The following is a 13,718-nucleotide window of genomic DNA, read 5'->3' as shown; positions in this document are numbered from 1 at the left end:
TTATCTATTTATCTATCTATCTATTCCTTTATCTATATTCAGGAGTTGGTAAAGGGACCACTGAGGGATAAGGATATTTGTTTAAAAAGAACAATGCTAATTAGAGATAAGTTTGTAATATAAGCAGCGTGTAATTGGGAAGAAATGGAAATATCTGAGAAAGAGTGGGAAGCCAGTTTTTTGGGGGAATTGTGTTAAATTAGTTTTAACTTGGCATTGATGGGTAATAAATTTGGAAAACGGATAAAAATTACTTGGCACAAAAAAGGAAAAATGTGAATTAGTTGGACCGGAGGAAATTGAGTTTTCAGTGCGATCGAACAGCACCCCACCAAATAGCGGAAGTCTATAGGACACCCAGGATTTAGCCCCAGACAAACTTCCCCTCTGTCTTTCCTCTTTCTCCAGCGAGCCCAGAAGAGCAGTGGCAGCGGGCGATCAATGAGAGAGGGGAGGTGGCTTGTCCGACCTGCAGCATGATCACCCGGAAGACGATCCTTGGCCTCAAGAAGCACATGGAAGTCTGCCAAAAGGTAGGAAGCCAAAATTGGACGGGGACAAACCACCAAGAAGCATTGTTCTAGTAGATATGATGATGATGATGATGATAATAATAATAAAAAATACCCCGCCCATCTGGCTGTGTTTCCCCAGCCACTCTGGGAGACTCCCAACAGAATATTAAAAACATAATGAAAAATTAAACAATAAAAAACTTCCCTAAACAGAGCTGCCTTCAGATGTCTTCTGAAAGTTAGACAGTTGTTTATTTCCTTGACATCTGATGGGAGGGTGTTCCACAGTGCGGGCGCCACCACCGAGAAGGCCCTCTGTCTGGTTCCCTGTAACTTGGATTCTTGCAGTGAGGGAAACACCAGAAGGCCCTCGGAGCTGGACCTCAGTGTCCGGGCTGAACGATGGGGGTGGAGACGCTCCTTTAGGTATACTGCGCTGAGGCCGTTTAGGGCTTTAAAGGTCAGCACCAACACTTTGAATTGTACTCAGAAACATACTGGGAGCCAATGCAGATCTCTCAGAAACCGGTGTTATGTGGTCCTGGCAGCCACTCCCAGTCACCAGTCTAGCTGCCGCATTCTGGATTAATCACAGTTTCTCGGTCACCTTCAAAGGTAGCCCCACATAGAGCGCATTGCTGTAGTCCAAGCAGGAGATAACTAGAGCATGCACCACTTTGGCGAGACAGACTGTGGGCAGGTAGGGTCTCAGCCTGCGTACCAGATGGAGCTGGTAGACAGCTGCCCTGGACACAGAATTAACCTGCACCTCCATGGACAGCTGTGAGTCCAAAATGTCTCCCAGGCTGCGCACCTGGTCCTTCAGGGGCACAGTTACCCCATCCAGGACCAAGGAGTCCATCACACCTGCCTAGTGTATTTGTATGGATATAGATACAGGCAACTCCCCATTTACACAGAGGTTACAGTCTGAGGTACTGCACACTTAAGTGAAATTGCATATATTGGGAACACCATTGACAAAAGCCTGCAAACTCCCCAATCACTCCATCCAAACAGGCCTTGGAAAGTCGGTGCAAGGGCTCCTGGGATTGCACTTGCAAAGGCTTGTGGGATTGCTAGGTGCTGGTTTTGCCCTTTCTGCATTTTTTTAGGGCCGTTTTTGCCCTTTCCCTAGTCACTTCCAGGTTCGCAGTGATGCATGTCTGTGTGTGTGTGTGTGTGTGTGTGTGTGTGTGCACGCGCAGTTGCACCAATATTGAACATATGCAAATAGAGAGTTGCCTGTATATTTTATTATTTTATTGCCAGTAAGGGACTGGTGGTAAAATACACATTTTTATTAAGCCCTGCTACCAATACTATGATGATGATGATGATGGGCAAGGCTATCAGCGGCCGATGGTTATTGTCAGGGAACTGCCATCAGAGACAGAGGTGGAGGGAAGGGTCCAGAGCGATGCCGGAGAGGGTCCCAGCAGGGAGAGAGGCAGCCCAGCTGCTGGGGAAGGAAATCAGCGTAACACCAGGAGAGAAGGGGGGCAGATGGGGGAATCGGAGACAAGGCTCCAGGACTCTTCAACGGAGACTAGTGGGGAGAGCATGGGTCCTCCGCTGCCCACTTGGCGTCAAAGAACTTTTTTGCTGGAAGAAGTTTAAGAAATGCCCACTGACGGATTCTGCCAGCGACTGAGACAGCCACGCAGTGAAGGGCTGTTCAGACAGATAGGGTTCAACCAGGCAACCAAGCCAAGAGTGGCGGCAACTTACGCATGAGCAACCCCCTAGAACCGTTACAGTTATGATGGCTGTACTCTGTCTCCACTGGGCCGGATGCAGCTATGCTTCTGGAAACCAGTTTTTGGTGTGTTGACTTTTCGTTCCGCTTGCTTCAGCTGCAGGATGCCTTGAAATGCCAGCACTGCAAGAAGCAATTCAAGTCCAAAGCTGGGTTAAATTACCACACCATGGCTGAGCACGTCAACAAGGTAGGAAACTCTGCTTGCATATAAAACAAGTAAATGAATATTCTGCCCTCGAACAAGCCGGATTCCACAACTTGTGTGCTTTTCGCAAGTTTGCTTAATTTCCCTTGTCTTCCAACCTGTGTTTTCGGAATTTGTGCTATTTATTGCCCGGGGGGGAGGGGGGGCAAGGAGCTGTGCTGGGCACTGGTGCCCCCACACCCCATGACTATTAATCTTGTTCCACAACCCCTCTGGCACCTGAAATCTCACCAGGAACACACCTTTGCAACCACGAGGGCTGTAAAAGGAAAGAAAAGAAAAGAAAAGAAATCTGAGATTCTCACTTTTCTGTGCTGGCATCGCTCTGCAATAGATGCGTAGTCTTGGATAATGGTGCCGGGGTGCTGTGCCTTTTATAAAATGCCTCTTTCTGAGGTGAGAGGCGGACAAGGGCCCACGGCTTGTACGAAAGGCTAGATTAACATTGCAGGTTTTCTCGATTCCTTCCCTGCAGCCAGTTCCTGTGGAAGCCGCTGCCCCTCTCAGCGAGCACGAAGAGCGGGAGAGGCTGAGGAAAGTACTAAAGCAGATGGGGAAACTAAAATGCCCCGTTGAGGTACTTCTTTTCTCTCTTGGCTAATATTTCCAGCAGAAAAAGAGTTGGGGTAGCCAGCGAAGTTTTCAGTATGATCACATGTTACGCATGTTCATCAGGTGCGTTTGACGTTAGGTGGTTGAAAGCCAGCTGGTTGAAATCGCACAAATTTAACGCCCAGAAGGCAGGGAGCTCAAAAGCTCTCTTTGTTCGGGGTTTCCCCGGCGCAGAAAGAGCTTTTAAACCAAGTAGACCAGGATGTCGCTGCAGCTTCTTAGTTGGAATATAAATGGCGGAAACTCTCCGGAAAAAAGAAGAAAAGTATTTCATATTTTGAAAAAAGAACAATTGGACATTATTTGCCTGCAAGAAACGCATGTGACAAGGCTCCACAGAAAAGTGTTAATTAATAAAAGACTAGGCCAAGAATTTATCTCTTCGGACAAAGTGAAGAAAAGAGGAGTGGTGATATATGCAAAGGAGAGCCTGTCACCGAAATTCTTATTTAAAGATGAACACGGCAGAATTTTGGCGATTGAAATTCAGACACAAGGAGAAAAATTTCTGATATTAGGAATATACGCCCCAAATGAAGGAAAATCGGAATTTTTCAGGAAGCTGCATGAGATTATGCTGGATTACCTAGACTACAACAACATCATCATGATGGGTGATATGAATGGGGTTGTGTCTGTAAATATGGATAAGTCGCAAAGTGCTAACATAACGAAAGATGGCAGACTACCTAAAACTTTTTTTGAAATGACTGACAATGTGGACTTAATTGACATATGGAGGGTTAAGAACCCCCTAGGAAAAGAAGGGACTTTCTTTTCTGAAGCTCATCTGACATGGACACGAATCGACCAAATATGGATAACTAGAGGACTGGCACCCAAGACTAGGAAGGTGGAAATCTGCCCAAAAACCTGCTCCGACCATAATGCTTTGAAAATGGAATTGAGACTAAATACAACCGGATCCTTCAGATGGAAAATGAATGACACCTTATTAAGGGACGAGAAGATTGTTAAGAAGGCCCAAAAAACTTTAAAGGATTATTTTGAGATAAATTTAAATACTACTGTGGAAAAAAGAATAATCTGGGACGCAAGTAAAGCAGTTATGAGAGGGTTTCTAATACAACAAAACACGATCAAGAAAAAGCTCTGGAATGAAAAGAAGGAGAAGATATTGGAAAAAATAAGAGATGGAGAAAAAAAACTAAGATCTAGGCCCAAGTCGAAGGAAGTGCTGAGAGAAGTGAAATTTTTCCAAGCACAATATTTGAAACTGATAAATCAAGAGGTGGAATGGAGAATTAAACAAATGAAACAAAGATCTTTTGAATCAGCAAATAAGTGTGGGAAACTGCTAGCATGGCAGTTGAAAAAGAGACAAAAACTTAATACAGTTACAAATCTAGAGATTGAAGGGAGAATGGTTCAGAAACCCGAGGAAATTAGAAAGTGCTTCCAGAGATATTTCAAAGAACTTTATTCACAAGGGCCACAGAAAGATTCGGAGGTGGACCAATTTCTTAAAACCAATGGATTACAGAAAATACCTCAGGAAATGAGAACAATCCTGAATAGTAATATCACACAGCAAGAAATTGAAAGCGCCATTCAGAACCTCCAATTAGGCAAATCTCCAGGCCCTGATGGACTTACCTCCATATACTATAAGGTTTTGAAGGACTATTTGATACAACCTTTGTTGGAGTTTTGTAACCAGATTATGGAGGGGAGGAAGGCACCGGAAACGTGGAAAGAAGCTTTCATCACATTGATACCCAAACTAGAAACTGAAAAGACCCAGTTTAAGAACTACCGCCCCATCTCACTCCTAAATGTGGATTACAAAAATTTTGCAGACATTTTGGCAAGTAGGTTTAAAAAAGTGCTTAATGAAGTGATCCATAAGGACCAGGCTGGCTTTCTCCCTGGTAGGCATTTGTTTGGCAACACAAGAAACATTATTGATATTTTGGAACTTTTACAAACAAAGCTTAACACTAGAGCGGTGCTAATCTTTATTGATGCGGAGAAAGCCTTTGACAACATTTCCTGGATGTTTATGAAGAAAAATTTGGAAGGGATGGGAGTGGGGCGGGGGTTTGAAAATGGAATAGAAGCAATATATTCAGAACAAAAAGCGAAATTGATAGTAAACAATGTGGTGACAGAGGAATTTAAAATTGAAAAAGGGACACGGCAGGGGTGCCCCCTATCCCCCCTATTGTTTATTTCAGTTCTGGAGGTGCTATTGAACATGATTAGAAAGGACCGGTTGGTACAGGGAATTGAGGTCGGAGTGAAACAATATAAATTGAAAGCATTTGCAGATGACCTGGTATTAACATTGCAGGAGCCTGTCTCTAGTACTAAAAGAGTGTTAGAATTAATTTCGGATTTTGGTCGGGTGGCGGGATTTAAGTTGAACAAGCAAAAAACTAAGGTTCTAGCAAAAAATTTGACAACTACAGAAACAGATGAGTTCGTGAAAGAAACAGAATTAAATGTGGTTAAAAAAGTAAAATACCTAGGGGTGTATCTGACCTCCAAAAATTTGAATCTGTTTAAAGACAACTACGAGAAATGTTGGTCAGAAATCAAAAGAGATTTGGAAACGTGGTCAAGATTGAAACTTTCCTTGTTGGGCCGAATAGCAGCTATAAAGATGAACGTATTGCCAAAAATGTTATTTTTGTTTCAGACCCTACAGATCGTGGACAAGGTGGAATGTTTTGGAAGGTGGCAGAAGGATATCTCTAAGTTTGTTTGGCAGGGCAAAAAGCCCCGAATAAAGTTTAAGATATTAACTGATGCGAAAGAAAGAGGGGGATTTGCCCTGCCAGACTTGAGGTTATATTATGAATCCGCAGCCTTCTGCTGGTTGAAAGATTGGATCTTATTGGAAAACACTGATGTCCTAGATCTGGAAGGGTTTGACAATGCTTTTGGGTGGCATGCATATTTGTGGTATGACAAGGTTAAAGTGCACAAACTGTTTAAAAACCACATTGTCAGGAGAGCAATTTTAATGGTCTGGACAAAATATAAAGACTTATTGGAGAGTAAGACTCCGAGGTGGCTCTCACCGGTGGAGGCCAAGGCACGTAAGAGACCCAATATGGAAGCCAATTGGCCTAAATATGGGGAAATTATTGAAAAGATTGGAGACAATTGGAGGTTGCAGAGCTTGGAAAAACTAAAAAACAAGGTGCGAGATTGGTTGCATTATGCACAAATTCAAGAGGTCTTTAAAGTAGATAAGAAGGTTGGATTCCAGGTGGAAAAATCGAAACTAGAGACAGAATTGTTAGAACCAAAAAGTAAATTACTTTCGAGAATGTATAACCTGCTGCTTAAATGGAATACTCAGGATGAGACAGTCAAATCCGCCATGATAAAGTGGGCGCAGGACTTGGGGCATAACATTATGTTTGAAGACTGGGAAAGGTTATGGAACACCGGAATGAAATTTACGGCATGTAGTGCCTTGAAGGAAAACATTATGAAAATGATATACCGGTGGTACATGACCCCAGTCAAGCTTGCTAAGATATATCACCTGTCTGATAATAAATGTTGGAAATGTAAGGAGGCGGAAGGGACATTCTTTCACCTCTGGTGGACCTGCCCGAAGGTGAAGGCCTTTTGGGAAATGATTCATAATGAACTAAAAAAGGTACTTAGATTTACCTTACCTAAGAAACCAGAGGCCTTCCTCTTGGGCATGGTGGACCAGAGGGTGTTTAAGAAGGATAGAACTTTTTTTATGTACGCCACCACAGCAGCAAGGATTTTGATTGCAAAATATTGGAAGTCACAAGATTTACCCACACTGGAGGAATGGCAAACGCAGTTGATGGACTACATGGAACTGGCCGAAATGACTGGCAGAATCCGAGACTTGGGAGAAGAAACAATCGAGGAGGATTGGAAAAAATTTAAGGACTATCTGGAAAAACATTATAAGTTGTATGAATGTTAAAAAACGCACCTTTTAGGAAATTCTAGCTTCAGTAATGTTAAACTAAAGAAATGGAAATTAATGTACAAGAAGTCAGAGATAGAATAATGAAACAACTTTATTGTGTTAAAATGAAAACGTACATGATTTGGGTTATAATATATTTGAAATTGGGTAACATGATAAAATGAAAGATACAATAAGTATTGAAACAAGTTAACAAATTGCTGATGTTATGTATCACAGAGAATGCAGGGTTGGGAGGACGCGGGGAAGTCCAGTAGATTTGGAAAAAAGAACAAGAAAATTTGTAACTTTCTTTCTCTACTTTTATAATATGCTCTTTATTCTTTTTTCTGTATTTCATAAAACTAATAAAAAATATTATAAAAAAATGAAAGAATGGGTAATCATTTTTGGTAATTATTGATAGCCTTATGAGCTGGTCTCATCTGCTTTTGAACCCATCCAAGTTTCTGGCATTCCCACCGTGTTTCTCCTGTTCATCTTCCTACAGGGATGCGTGGCTACTTTCTCCAGCCTTATGGGGTACCAGTACCACCAGAAGCGGTGCGGGAAGCAGCTGTCCGAGGTGGAGAAGCCCGTCTTCACCTGCCTGCAGTGTGGGAAGACGTACAAGTCGAAAGCAGGACACGACTACCACGTCCGGTCAGAGCATCCGTCCGCGGTAAGGCCCCCCCGAGCCTCTTCCCTCCAGCCCAACAGTGTCACGCTGTTGAGTATCATTATGCTGCAAGACATTACATTTTGCAAAGTATTTTCTCATCTTTTTTTTTGAAAAATAGTTTTTATTTGCATTTTTAATGCAAAACAAGCAAAAACACACACACACCCTTTTCTCCGCCCCCCAATTGTACAACTTTCATAACAATCTCGACATACAACTAAATACCTAGTGACTTCCCATCCACCCTTTTCCTGGTTTCTGTACTTTTCTACTAAATTGCCTGTTCCAAATTTTTACTCTTCAAATTTATTCCTCTGCTAATTTCTGCTAGCGCCTGTTCTGCCTTGTTTACTCAAGACAAGCTAAGTTATTTACTTGTTTATACTGGTTCTTTAAAATATCCAATAAACATTTTCCAATCCTCCTTATATCCTTTATCATACTTTTCTCTTACCCTATTCCTGCTGCCAGTTCAGCATATTCAAGCAATTTAAACGGCTACTCTTCTCTGGTGGGTACCATACTCGTTCTCCACCTTTGTGCCAGTAAAATTCTGGCCGCGTTGGTGGCATATAATAATAATACATATCTTTTTTTTACCATTCCCAAAAGGAATGTCTCAGGCCTTGGGGGGAAGGTTTTTATGAATATCTTTTTAAAATCATTGTAAATTACCGTATTTTTTGCTCTATAAGACTCACTTTTTCCATCCTAAAAATTAAGGGGAAATGTGTGTGCGTCTTATGAGAGAATGCAGGCTACGCAACTATCCCAGAAGCCAGAACAGCTGCTTTCACTGCGCAGCGATCCCTCTTGCTGTTCTGGCTTCTGAGATTCAGAATATCTTTTTTATTTTTTTCCTCCTCCAAAAACTAGGTGCGTCTTGTGGTCTGGTGCGTCTTATAGAGAGAAAAATACGGTACTTCCCAGAATTCCCCAATTATTTTACAAGACCACAACATGTGGAAAAAGGTTGCTTCTACTTCATTGCATTTCCAACATTTATCTTTTTCTTTTATCAACATTTCTGCTAGTTTGGCAAGGCAACAGTGATCTCTTCTCAGCCTTTGTCTCAGCTTGCTAAATTTGGTTCTTTGAGTGCTGCTGATTTCAATACTCCTTATTTTAATGAATTTTTTTGTTTTGGGTGAACCACCTTGATTTTTTTCTTCTTATAATAGAAGGCAGTGTTACAATTATTTTAAATACAGTGCACACATTTAACATGCGCAATTTTGAGTGTATGCAGCTGAAGGCAGGTTGGTTGAAAATACGCAAGTTAAATCCAAACCTGGCAGGGAGCTTAAAAGCTCATTCTCTGGTTTGTGGATACTGGTGACAGCCCTTGACATAGAGTATCCAGGCTTTTTCCTGCTGATGCGGAAGATGGGGCTGACACTGGTTTCCACCTTCACCCCCTTTCCCCCCCCCCCCATCTTCTCAGCCTCCTGAACAGCCCGAGATAAAGCCTGAAGTCAGCCTCGTGGAAGATTTCGAGAGGACTCCGAGCGGCAGGATCCGGCGCACGTCAGCCCAGGTCGCCGTCTTCCACTTGCAGGAAATCGCTGAGGACGAGCTAGCCAAGGACTGGACCAAAAGGAGGATGAAGGACGACTTGGTCCCCGAGACAAAGCGAGTGAGAACCCATCACACACCTGAATTTTGCTGAAGGCAGGGTGCAGGGAAAACAGGGTCTGTGGTCTTGGTCTGGGGCACGTGTTGGGGGGGGTGGCTTGGGGGTTCTTCAGTTGGCTGGTTTGGAAACAGATTGGAAATCAGACAGGCGCCTGACCAGAGAAGCCAAGCTTAGGGAATCGTTTTTGCAGGACCAGGTGCAGCTCTGTGGACAGCAGGGCTCGCAGCTTCAGTACCATTCTGTTGTTGCTTGCAGTGATCATACCAGGGCTAGCAGGCCTCTCCACCAGCTACTAGTGCTGTACTGAGTTAGCATGCTCTAGTTAGCTCCTGCTTGGACTACTGCAATGCGCTCTACGTGGGGCTACCTTTGAAGGTGACCCGGAAACTGCAATTAATTCAGAATGCGGCAGCTAGACTGGTGACTGGGAGTGGCCACCGAGACAACATAACTCCGGTCCTGAGAGATCTGCATTGGCTCCCAGTATGTTTCTGAGCACAATTCAAAGTCTTGGTGCTGACTTTTAAAGCCCTAAACGGCCTCGGTCCTGTATACCTGAAGAAGCGTCTCCACCCCCATCATTCTACCCGGACACTGAGGTTCAGCTCCGAGGGCCTTCTGGCGATTCCCTCGCTGCAAGAAGTGAGGTTACAAGGAACCGGGCAGAGGGCCTTCTCAGTAGTGGCGCCCGCCCTGTGGAACACCCTCCCATCAGATGTCAAGGCAATAAGCAACTATCTTACCTTTAAAAGACATCTGAAGGTGGTCCTGTTTAGGGAAGTTTTTAATGTTTGATGCTGTATTGTGTTTTTAATATTTGATTGGAATCCACTCTATAGTGGCTAGGGAAACTCAGCCAGATGGGTGGCGTATAAATAATACATCATCATCATCATCATCATCATCATCATTATTATTATTATTATTATTTGCCTACTAGATGTGCATATGCGCAAGGTCCTCAGTGTTTTCTTTCTGTGCCACTAGTTGAGCTCTTCTTCATCACACTGCCTGTGACAAAATACACTCTTGTTGATTTCATCTTTTGTCGATTTCATCCAGTTAAAGATTTGTTCATTTTGGTGAAACACACATACACGCACGCTCCAGCCAATCTTTTTAAACTTGGGGAAATGTAAATAACAGAATCTTTTTGGGGGGGGGGGGGAACTTGTTGAAATAATAAGCAGAATAGAAGAAGAACAATGCAGTTTTTTGTAGAGATGTGTTTTAGATGCCAAAGTTGATTAACCACTGCTTCTCGCCTGGCAGCTAAACTACACCCGTCCTGGGCTTCCGAAGCTGAACCCGAGGCTTCTGGAAACCTGGAAAAACGAAGTGAAGGAAAAAGGACACATCAACTGCCCTAATAACGTGAGTGCCTTGTTTTCTGCAGGGCTGATTGGAAAACGAAAGGGATGTTATGTTTTATGCTGTGTTATGGACATGCTGCGGGACGCGGGTGGCGCTGTGGGTAAAACCACAGAGACTAGGACTTGCCGGTCCGAAGGTGGGCAATGGTTGGTTTGAATCCCCGTGACGGGGTGAGCTCCTGTTGCTCGGCCCCTGCTCCTGCCAACCTAGCAGTTCGAAAGCACGTCAAAGTGCAAGTAGATAAATAGGTACCGCTCTGGTGGGAAGGTAAACGGTGTTTCCGGGCGCTGCTCTGGTTCGCCAGAAGCGGCTTAGTCATGCTGGCCACATGACCCGGAAGCTGTACACCGGCTCCCTCAGCCAGTAAAGCGAGATGAGCGCCGCAACCCCAGAGTCGGCCACAACTGGACCTAATGGTCAGGGGTCCCTTTACCTTTACCTATGGACATGCTGCAGATTGGAACAGATCTCTTTCTGAGTTCTACCGTTCTTAAGGTTTCATGGCCAGGGTGCCCAGTCCCTGAGTTGAAAAAGTTGCCTCTCCCTGATCTCCAGGAAAGGCTTGTTAACAGGGCTGTGGGGAGGTGCGAGGGATGTCATTCGCAGAGCAGGTGAGAGGCATTAGCCGGTTATCACGGCCACTTTTAAAAGGTGCGCGGCTCTGAAACGGATAGCATCTCTGCCCAGGCGATTAGCCCAATTTCCCTTTCCACATCAGACTTGCGACCGGCGGTGCCGTAAGATCTCCCGTCGCCCAGCAGGCCTCCCGTAACTGCTTGAAAGCGCCTTGAATGTTCAAAGGTCCATTTAGGGACGTGTTTTGCCTGCCAGCGATGGAGCCACATGACTCCCATTAGCAGTAATTAGAAGCATGTGGCAAGATCCCAACAGGCAGATCGCCTGTAAAATTAACCTTGTGACGGCGAGAGGGAGCTTGCAAAGAAGTAGAGCCTTGTGGGGATTTGGAGGGGGGCGGTCGCTGCAACCCCATGAAAGGGGGAAAGGAAGGGGGGGGAGTACAAAACTCTACTTAACATGTGCTGCGCTGTTTTCGCTTCTAGTGCTGCGCTGCCATCTATTCCAGTGTGTCCGGTTTGAAAGCCCACCTTGCAAACTGCAACAAGGTAAGGCATTTCTTCGGCTTATAGCCTAACTTCATTGTTATTATTGATTAAATTTGTATACCGCCCTTCATCAGGAAGGTCTCAGGGCGGTTCACAGCATCAAAATACAAAATAAAAACACAAAATACACAATGAAAGCAAAAACAAAACAATAACCACTCCGCTCCCACAAACACATATAAAAGGACACATAATGTTAATCAGGCAAAGAGCTGGTTGAAGAGGAACATTTTTGCTTGGCGCCTAAAGATGTACAGTGAAGGCACCAGGCGAGCCTTCCTGGGGAGAGCATTCCACAAACGGGGAGCCACTGCACAAAAGGCCCTGTTCTTGTGTTGCCACCCTACGGATTTCCCATGGAGGAGGCACACGACAAAGGGCCTCATGGTGATATCGGAGTCTGGGTTGGTTCATATGGGTAGAGGCGGTCCTGGAGGTATTGAGGTCCTGAGATGTTTAAGGCTTTATAGGTCAAATTCAGCACTTTGAATTGGGCCTAGAAACTAATTGTCAGCCAGTGCAGTTGGGCCAGGATCAGTATAATATGCTCAAACTCATGCTCCATGGAGCAACCTGGCCGCTGAATTCTGCAACAGCTGAAGTTTCCAAACCTTCTTCAGAGGCAGCTCTGGAGGATATCATAGCCAGTGGTATCCGAAACCCACGAAGAGATCATATAATGGCAAGGTTAAGAACCCTTCCCTGAGCGCATAGGTGGAAATCCTTTTCCCAACTCTCACTCCCCGCCCTCAGCTTTCAGCGCCCTCTGCCAAATTCAAGCCCCTCGTTCATTTTCTGACGGATCAGAAAACGGCTGGCTGGTTCATTCAGATGCTTCCAGTTGTGTGAAGATGCACCTATACTCGATGTCTGGTGCTTGCCTGCTTCGCATTAATGCCACAGATCCAGCTGCAAGCATGCTCCCGCGACTCTCACTACACCCCCTCTCCCTCCGGGAGCTCGTACATCACCTCACTGTCAATAAAGAATATATTACGCATTCTCTAGTGGCAGATGGAGGCAGAGTAGGGAGCTCATTCGTTTTCCGCAAGGTCAGCAGTAGCAGAAATCCAGGGTTTTAATTAGCTGCTCGGCAACCCAGAAGAGAAATTTCAAAAGCTTTATTGATCAGGTTCGGCCATAAATTAGAGGAAGCCTCTACTCCTCATAGCAGGCTGCAGTGTAGAATGAAGCTGCTGTTCTGCTCCACGTGGCAGCTTGGGTAGCCTGGCGCAACGTTGGGGATGGCCAGCTCCACGAGGGGTTCAAGCTGGGGCAAGTGGAAAATGTTGCTTCAGCAACAGACAGCTGTTAGCTTTTTTGTGATGAAACAGATGCCTTGCACAAGACTTGAAGATAAATCTTTGCTTGTCAGGTTGGCAACAGTTGAACAGGTATTATTCAATTAATATTACTATTATTGTTGTTGTTGTTATATTAAATTTACATACTAATGAAAGCAATGTGTTTCTCTCCCTTGAGCCAAAGAGAGGGCTTAGTCCTTCATAGCAGTGCATACGTTACCGTATTTTTTGCTCTATAAGACTCACTTTTTCCCTCCTAAAAAGTAAGGGGAAATGTGTGTGCGTCTTATGGAGCGAATGCAGGCTGCGCAGCTATCCCAGAAGCCAGAACAGCAAGAGGGATTGCTGCTTTCACTGCGCAGCGATCCCTCTTGCTGTTCTGGCTTCTGAGATTCAGAATATTTTTTTTCTTGTTTTCTTCCTCCAAAAACTAGGTGTGTCTTGTGGTCTGGTGTGTCTTATAGAGCAAAAAAAACGGTATTAATCCATAGCTTGCCTGTCCTCACAAACTCCTCCAGACAGCGTCTGCTGCTTGAAGTCACCACACTCCCATGTTCTCAAGGAAATGACGATAAC

General features: G+C 44.5%; 1 protein-coding gene across 8 annotated transcripts in view; it reads left to right on the top strand.

Annotated features, from left to right (window-relative positions):
* The window catches only part of ZNF512B (zinc finger protein 512B), a 49,933-nt gene that overhangs the window by 32,152 nt on the left and 4,063 nt on the right, over positions 1-13,718 (top strand). For all 8 annotated transcript variants that reach the window (XM_083744246.1, XM_083744250.1, XM_083744249.1 and 5 more), the window contains exons 9-15: positions 409-533; positions 2,372-2,464; positions 2,958-3,059; positions 7,534-7,704; positions 9,149-9,340; positions 10,613-10,714; positions 11,776-11,838. In XM_083744246.1, the coding sequence (XP_083600372.1) occupies positions 409-533; positions 2,372-2,464; positions 2,958-3,059; positions 7,534-7,704; positions 9,149-9,340; positions 10,613-10,714; positions 11,776-11,838 (848 nt within the window). The remainder of the gene's footprint in view (positions 1-408; positions 534-2,371; positions 2,465-2,957; positions 3,060-7,533; positions 7,705-9,148; positions 9,341-10,612; positions 10,715-11,775; positions 11,839-13,718) is intronic.

This window comes from Podarcis gaigeae (genome assembly GCF_964106915.1).
Source record: "Podarcis gaigeae genome assembly, chromosome: 6".
In the NCBI taxonomy this organism is placed as follows: Eukaryota; Metazoa; Chordata; class Lepidosauria; order Squamata; family Lacertidae; genus Podarcis; species Podarcis gaigeae.
The sequence above is the reverse complement of the archived record's forward strand: the minus strand, read 5'-3'. Positions and strand labels throughout refer to the sequence as shown.